General features: G+C 35.3%; 1 protein-coding gene across 1 annotated transcript; it reads left to right on the plus strand.

Annotated features, from left to right (window-relative positions):
- Positions 1-3,017: 3,017 nt before the first annotated feature.
- On the plus strand, positions 3,018-8,213 carry LOC122503001. The gene has a single exon (XM_043613382.1). It carries the CDS (start codon positions 3,018-3,020, stop codon positions 8,211-8,213), a length of 5,196 nt encoding a protein of 1,731 aa, XP_043469317.1.
- The last annotated feature ends 687 nt before the right edge of the window (positions 8,214-8,900 follow it).

The raw sequence follows: 8,900 nt of genomic DNA on the forward strand, positions 1-8,900 counted from the left end.
ATTTTTTGAAGCGTGTAAAGCAGACTACTGCTTTAAGAGGGGGGAGGTAAGGTCTATTCGGTGAAAAAACGCATGTTTTTATAATTTTTTTGTCGATACGCAGAAAGTTAATTTATTTTATCGCTTTGCATATAATTATATAACATTTGAACAATATTTCTCTAAATTTTAATTAAAAAATATTAAGATCTGAGCGAAATAATAGGATTTTTTTAAGCGCCTCCAAAAAATCAAAGTGCATCTGTTAAAGGAGATGTTTTTTGAGGTAACGCTGGGAGGAATTTTTTTTATAATTTTTCGATTTTTCGTAGCACTTGAAAGCCAAAAAGTCGATTTTCGCTATAAAAAATTGATTTATTTGTTATTGTAAAAAACGTAATTTTTTATTTTTTAAAAAAAGCTCTAAGGGTTACCTGAGGAATTATGTGAAGAAGCTGTGTGCAAAATTGCAGAACAATTGGTCAAGTAGATTTTGAGATATCGTGAACACGGACTTTAAAAATGCCTAGTTTTAGAAAAATGCTTTAATCAGTAGGGTAATGTCACCTTGAGTGGACCGCCTAAGCTTCTAAGTTATCTGACAGCGGAAACGTGAAATAAATAGTGCGAATAGCAGCACCGCACCTAGAAACCGTAAGAAATTAAGTTCCGCGATAATCATATACGTTATCGTTTGGTGTAACGCATTTTTAAGAACACTAACCAAAAAAGAAGTCGCTCTTACAATGAGTAAAGTGATTCAGAAGTGTAAAAGTAGTGTAAAATTTAAGTTTTAAAAGGTAACTTATTTTTTTCCTACTACTTTGGACATTGAAATTGATTGTCTTAGTTTAATTAAGTGATAATTTTGACTCATATAAAAATTATGGTGGCTGCCATGAAAAGTTGCATGTCACCATAAGTGGACCACAGTTTATAACCATGAATGGACTGTGTAATGATTTAAAGTTGAATTAATAATTTAATTAATTAACAATAAAATAATTTAAAGGAATGTTACACAGTACTAGCTGACACCTTTAAATCTGTTTGGTAGTGGATCCCCTCCTTCCTACTTATTGTTCAAGTAGTGAGGTGAGAATCTCTACTTTTTTTATTAGTGGAATTTTTAGGAAATTAGAATTTGATTTGTGGATAACAATAAAATTAAACAAATAATTTACACATAATGATAATATATTATAACCATTAAGCCCTAATACAGTTATCTAAATTTCCCTAATTTACTTTAATTTAAATATTCCAATGTTTATTCTCTTTAAGTGTGTGATTCTACACAAGATCTATATTTTGATGTATGATGTGTTTTTATGCATGTATTTTATTTTAGTGTGTAAAACAACTTAGCTCACCTTTGTTATATGTGTATATATATTTCCTTTTTTATTTTATTTCCTTTAGTTAGTATTCTCTATTTTGTAACATGTTCGCACTTTATTTATTATTTCACTTTTCGTTTCTTATTTTATTTTCACTTTATTTTATTAACCTTTTATTTGTTCACTTATTTAATATCTTTTTGTTACGGTCTATTATTCAGACCTGCAGTTTAATTAAACAACAAGAGCTTCGTACTATAGCCCTAACTCTCCGTCTTGGTCACGCCGAGACACACGGGCAAATGCCCAGATTTCCCTGTGTCAATCGATTTTATTAATCGACATTACAGTGGTGAAATCATACTTTAGTTTATTGCACCTGCTCGTTGCCAGGCGCTTTTCTGCAAGCTTGCAGTTTTAGGCAGTGGTGTGATCATGGTTCATTAACCTAGACACACCACTCCTTAAGTTTCACAATAAATTGGTATCTGAAGCCTCATTCTTTTAATTAAAGTTAAATTCTCATTCTTTTTCAATATAAATTTATAAAAATGTGAAATATAATAAACTGCAATGATTGAGAGAGATATTATATTTTATTAATATTTAAACTCTTTTGAACTAAGATTATAACGAATAGATGAACTAAGTATATTTTGTTAATATTTTCTTGTAAATTGTCGAGTCTCGCTAATGTCATAATCATTTTCTATATATTTTGAATGCGCGATTCCTCATATTTATATTTTGACGACTATAGTCGATTAGAGTAGAAAAGGGACACAGGGGAATTTCCCCACCAATTAAAGGAAAAATTGTAGGACCCGCGCAAACTGCTCATAAGCAAATCAGTGTTTGTACGACGGCAAAGAAAGTTAGACGCATTTCTGTAAATCATACCAAACGACTCAAATATATATTGTTGCAAATAGTTGAATAATTATCAAAGAGTTCAATTATTTCGAAGAGTGAAAAATACTCTTTAAACCTGTTCACGAAACATCACATGGTCCTTCGAGCCGGATGCATTTTTGCCCGGAAACTAGCTGAAATTAATTTCCCACGTGGTGACGCCATTTGCCAGAATACAGCAAAGCTTCTCTCCAGTGGATTATTTCAAGTGCTTCTAAAATAATTAGAAAATTCATCACAACATATTTATTTGTGCGTAACTTTGTCGTCGACAAACAATCTCAAAATAAATAAAATTGAGAGCTGCAATTGGAAAATCTCCATCCGTTCGAGCTTCACGAATTTCCTGTCCTGTGGAACCTGAAACTCTTGGGAACGAGGCAGTCATCGTTGGAAAATTCAAGGAACGAGCAAAGCAGTTTTTACTGGAACTTGCTGAGGAAATCCTGAGCCAACGCTATCGCCTATCGAGGAGAACCAAAGCCAGCCTATTTCGAGGAACACTCATATACCGATGCCTGAGAGTCAGCGTCATCTCCACGTCGAGAGTACAACGAGACTACACCGAGGCAGAAGTCAACTTTAAAATCATCTACCAGGTGAAAGCGCTTCCTTTCTTAATTTTTATCCTTCTTCTCTCTTTTCTCAATGTTTTGTCTATTTAACACATTTCTCTGTTTGACTCATAATTGATAAATATTTTTTAAGTGTTTTTATTTGATCTTGTTATTTTCAAAATATTTAAAAAGAAAAAAGTTTTTTAATTTTTAACAAAAAAACGCCACCATGCCAAATGGTGTAGATACTGAAAATCGCGCAATCGCGGCAAATTTAGAGTCGTTAAAACAAAAACGTAAAAACGTGAAATCTTCCTTGACGCGGTTTGAAACTTTTATTTCGAAATATAAAAATGGCGATAATATCGAAAATTTGAAAGCAAGAACAATAAGAATTAATAGTGTGTTAGACGAGTTTATGGAAATACAAAATAAAATTATAGAAATTGAAGGTGAGGACGAAAAACTATTAGAAGAGTTGACAAATTTCGAGAGTTCTTTCTTTGCGATAATAGCAGCCGCGAATTTAATCATAAACAGAAACGAAAGATTACTACAGACCTTGAATCAATCACAAACAAGCAGCACGTCAGGTAATCATTCGGCTTCTGAAGTAAACACCGCGTCTAGTCATGTCAAATTACCTACGATTAATATTCCGACATTTTCGGGAAAATATGAATCGTGGTTAAATTTTCGCGATACGTATAAATCGTTGATTCATGAAAATAATTCCTTATCGAATATTCAAAAATTTCACTACTTGCGATCCTCTTTGGCGGACGAGGCGGCAGAACAATTACAGTCCTTGGAAACGACCGAGGCAAATTATGAAATAGCATGGTCGATTCTCAAGGATCGCTATGAAAATAATAATTTAATAATAAATAGTCACATAGACGCGATTTTTAATATTCCGGCATCGACTCGAGAGTCATACGATAGCATTCGTCAAATTCACATGGGAATTGAAAAAAATATTCGTTCATTGAGGGTGCTCGGAGTTCCTGTGGACGGATGGGATATGATATTGATAAATATTATAATGTCAAAATTAGACCCGGTTACATTGCGCGATTGGAAGGGGGTAAAAGTAAATGGCTCGACTCCTACAGTTAAAGAAATATTAAAATTTTTATCAGACCGATGTCAAATGTTGCAAGGTATGAAAAACGTAAGAACGAAGGCCAACGATACAAAAAATTCCTCAAACACAACACACTCGCGACAATCATGCAAAACATTAGTTAGCACAGATGCTAGTCACTGCTTTCATTGTAAGGGTTCTCATTTCATAAGCTCATGTCCCACATTTTTGAAACTTCCTGTAAAATCTCGAATTGATGAAGCGCGCAAACAACACCTTTGTTTAAATTGCTTAAAAAAGAGACACAGTACACGCGAATGTAGAAATGAAATTAGTTGTAAAAAATGTTCAAAGCGGCATAATACAATCCTTCATTTAGAAATTGCGAAAAATACAGGTGGGTCAGATATATCGACAACAAGTCATGAGTCATCCACTCTTTCGTCTCTCGCAGCTTGTAGTGTAACGTCTCAAAGAAAACAAGTGTTATTAGCAACGGCGCTAGTTTATATTAAAGATAAAGATGGCAATTCTCATGAATGTCGAGCTCTTTTAGACTCAGCGTCACAATCGAATTTCGTTACCGAAGATTTGTGCAAAAGACTCAACTTGAGTACATCGCCAATAAAAATAAATATTTCCGGAATTGGTCAAGAAGAATCGCGAATAACAAAACGCGCAAATATAATGATAAATTCGAGAATAAATTCGTTTAAGGCTAATCTTTCATGCCTCGTTTTACCTAGCATTACGACGAATGTTCCTAGCGTATCTTTCGATATAAATAATTTTAATATTCCCGATGATTTGCGATTAGCCGATCCGGAATTTTTCGAGTCGAGTCAGGTTGATTTGTTGATCGGCGCGTCTCTGTTTTGGGATATTTTATGCCAGGGACAAATTCGTTTGGGTTCAAATTTGCCCATATTGCAAAAAACACATTTTGGCTGGGTTGCTTCTGGCTCATTATTTCTTGATAAAGAATCTAATAAAACTCTATGTCATTTAGTAAAAACATTTGATTTAAATGAACAAATGCAAAAATTTTGGGAGATAGAGGAGCAATATGTAAAGTCCAAGGTCAGCAATCCAGAAAATTGCCCCGTTGAAGCTCATTTTAAAGATACGACTGAATTTGCCCCCGATGGGCGCTTTATCGTCACATTACCACAAAAAAAGGGTGGGGATTCCGTATTGGGTGAATCACGGGAAACAGCTGTGAATAGATTCTTGGCTCTTGAAAGAAAATTAGCGAAAAACAAAGATTTAAAAATTCAATACGATGAGTTCATGAAAGAATATATAGATTTGAAACATATGACCAAAGTTGATAATGAAGATTTAAATTGCGCGTGTTATTATATTCCACACCATGCAATTATCAAATTAGCATCTCTTACGACTAGATTACGCGCTGTTTTTGACGGATCGTGTAAAACTACGAACGGTAAATCTTTGAACGATATATTAGAAGCCGGCCCTGCAATCCAAAATGACTTATTTGAAATTCTTATGCGTTTTAGAAAATATAAATTCGTAATCACGGCAGATATAACGAAAATGTACCGTCAGGTCTTGATAAATGATTCGCAAAAACCATTACAGCGCATAATTTGGCGTTTTCAGCCACATTTGCCTCTCGAGGTTTACGAATTAAATACCTTGACCTACGGTACAGCTCCTGCTGCTTATCTCGCAATACGATGTTTATGTGAGATTGCCTTCATGGTCAAAGATTCGTTACCGTCAATAAGTAAAATAATTCTCGAAGATTTTTTTGTAGACGATATGTTAACGGGGGGAAACTCAATCGAGGAATTAAAATACATTTACGAAAATGTCTCATGTATTTTAAAGGCGCGGGGTTTCGAACTTCGTAAGTGGTCGTCAAATAACTCTGAATTTTTAGAGCATATTAAAAACGGTAATGAGCAGGAAGCTAATTTTGTTATCGGCATGGTCGAAGATTTTAAGACACTTGGTCTTTTGTGGAATCCGAAGAAGGATATTTTATTTTTTACGGTCAATTTTACTATAAAAGGTCACACTATCACAAAAAGGCAAATTCTATCGTGCATTGCACAAATTTTTGATCCTCTAGGTTTCATTACACCTTTCGCGACAGTTGTAAAAATTATTTTGCAAAAATTATGGCAACTCAAACTTTCGTGGGATGAATCTATTCCATTAGATTTACGAACGCGTTGGTTAGCTTTGCGTGACAATATTTCTGCTTTGGATGAGATAAAAATTCCCCGACACGTATTATGTGCGAATCTGTCAAATGTGCAATTGCATGCATTTTGCGATGCATCGGAAAATGCATACGGCGCGTGCGTTTATATTAGATCTTGTGATACTTTGAACAATTGTACTGTGCGTTTTTTAACGTCTAAAGCTCGTGTAGCTCCGTTAAAAAAGTTGTCAATACCAAGACTTGAACTCTGTGGGTCACTCGTTTTAAGTCAATTAGTTCGAAAAATAAAAAATTCATTGCAAATACCGTTTGACGAGTGTTACTACTGGACAGACAGTACAATAACTTTAGCGTGGATTAGATCGTGTCCGAGTAGGTGGAAAACGTTTGTAGCAAACAGGGTGAGCGAAATTCACGAGAACGTAGGAAGGTCAAACTGGCACCACATCGATGGCATAGAAAATCCCGCGGATATTTTGTCAAGAGGTTCTGATCCGAAAACACTCAGAGATAGTGAGCTCTGGTGGAAGGGGCCAGCTTGGTTGTCACGCCCAATTTCTGTTTGGCCGATTCATAATGTAAATGAGGTCGAAAATGAAAATGTCATTCCGGAAGAAAAAACAATAACCTTGATAAGTGTCGATCAAGAAAATTCGGATTTTTTATGTAAATACTCGAAATTTGCAAAATTGCGGAGAATAATCGCGTATTGTTTAAGATTCTTTTATAATACAAAAAATCAAGGTAATTTAAAACTCACCGGAATGTTAACCACTAAGGAAATTTCGGATGCCACTATAGCTATATGTAAATTTGCGCAAGGGGAAAAATTTTCTTTTGAAATTGCCGCTTTAAATAAAGGGAAAAATATTTCAAATAAAAGTAAAATTCTCGCGCTAAGTCCGTTTTTAGATAAAGGCCTTTTAAGGGTGGGTGGAAGAATAAAAAATTCCGAGTTTGATTATATGAAAAAACACCCAATTTTGCTCCCGAAAGGTCGATTAACAAAAATGATTATTGAATATGAACACGAACGTTTATGTCATGCCGGTCCACAGGCAGTTCTAGCATCACTGAGAGAGTCATTTTGGCCCATATCAGGGCGAAGTCAAGTGCGTGAAGTAGTAAGAAAATGCGTCAGATGCTATCGAGTTGATCCGAAATTAATTGCTCCATATATGGGAGATTTACCGTCATCGCGCGTTCTTCCAACTCGGCCGTTCTTGCGGACTGGGGTTGACTATGCGGGCCCGTTCGCCATGAAGGATCGTGTCACTCGCGGCGCTAAAATGGTAAAGGTTTATATTTGCGTATTCGTGTGTTTTTCAACAAAAGCAATGCATCTGGAACTCGTGGGTGATTTGACGACTGAGAGTTTCATTGCCGCTTTAAGACGTTTTGTTTCGCGTAGAGGAAAGCCGTCTGATATTTACTCAGATAATGGCACCAATTTTATTGGCGCGAAGAGAGAACTCGCGGAATTGAATGATTTTTTATTAAAAGAAAAAAATTCTATAGTAAACTCGGCTAACGCACTGGACATTCAATGGCATTTTATACCCCCACGATCGCCACATTTTGGCGGCTTGTGGGAGGCCGGAGTAAAGATAGTAAAAAACCATTTAAAAAGAGTTCTTGCAAATGCTTCTCTAGTGTACGAGCATTTTTATTCAGTATTAGTGCAGATAGAGGCTTGTGTGAATTCACGACCATTGAGTCCCTTGTCGAATGACCCCAATGACCTTCTCCCCTTAACCCCCGCGCACTTCCTGGTAGGTGAATCTCTACAGACAATACCTGATCCAGATCTGTCTCACATTTCAGAAAACAGATTGTCGAAGTTCCAGCAAATGCAAAATTTGGTTCAACACTTCTGGAAGCGCTGGTCAGCTGAGTACATAGCTGAACTGCAAGTCCGCTCTAAGTGGAGAACTAAGGAGGAGGATATGATCAAAATTGGATCATTGGTCATAATCAAGGAGGACAATTTAGCCCCGCTCCAATGGAAGTTGGGACGTGTCATTGAGGTCCAAAAGGGTGCTGATAATGTTGCAAGGGTAGCGACAATCCAAACGTCTCTAGGCACATATAAAAGAGCCGTGGCACGATTGTGCCTGCTTCCAATCGAAGAAAATCAATAACTTGATCATTTTCGTTAGAAAACAATTATAGTTCAATTTTTTAATTTATTTTCTCTTTTTAATCTGTTGTTATTGTCGACGTTTTTTATTATTTTTGTTATTATTGAATTTTTTCTGTAAATAATGTGCAATTAGAAAAGAGAAAAATGTTAGATGTTTTTTAAATGCATTGATAACACGGTGTATCAATGGCCGCCGGTATGTCGAGTCTCGCTAATGTCATAATCATTTTCTATATATTTTGAATGCGCGATTCCTCATATTTATATTTTGACGACTATAGTCGATTAGAGTAGAAAAGGGACACAGGGGAATTTCCCCACCAATTAAAGGAAAAATTGTAGGACCCGCGCAAACTGCTCATAAGCAAATCAGTGTTTGTACGACGGCAAAGAAAGTTAGACGCATTTCTGTAAATCATACCAAACGACTCAAATATATATTGTTGCAAATAGTTGAATAATTATCAAAGAGTTCAATTATTTCGAAGAGTGAAAAATACTCTTTAAACCTGTTCACGAAACATCACATAAATATTATATTTGTATTTTGTTATCACGAAGGGATAAATCGTGACAAAGTCCGTTCGTCACAGACGAACGTTTTTTATATTTTTAATGTCAGTTTATCATTTTTATGAATATAAATTGACAATGAATTAGTTTGAAACTATGTTTTATGTTCTTT

Source organism: Leptopilina heterotoma, unplaced genomic scaffold, assembly GCF_015476425.1.
Source record: "Leptopilina heterotoma isolate Lh14 unplaced genomic scaffold, ASM1547642v1 Lhet_24, whole genome shotgun sequence".
In the NCBI taxonomy this organism is placed as follows: Eukaryota; Metazoa; Arthropoda; class Insecta; order Hymenoptera; family Figitidae; genus Leptopilina; species Leptopilina heterotoma.

What these genes read in the sequence shown, in the direction of transcription:
- LOC122503001 (XM_043613382.1), top strand. Translation starts at nt 3,018, where the DNA reads ATGCCAAATGGTGTAGATACTGAAAATCGCGCAATCGCGGCAAATTTA.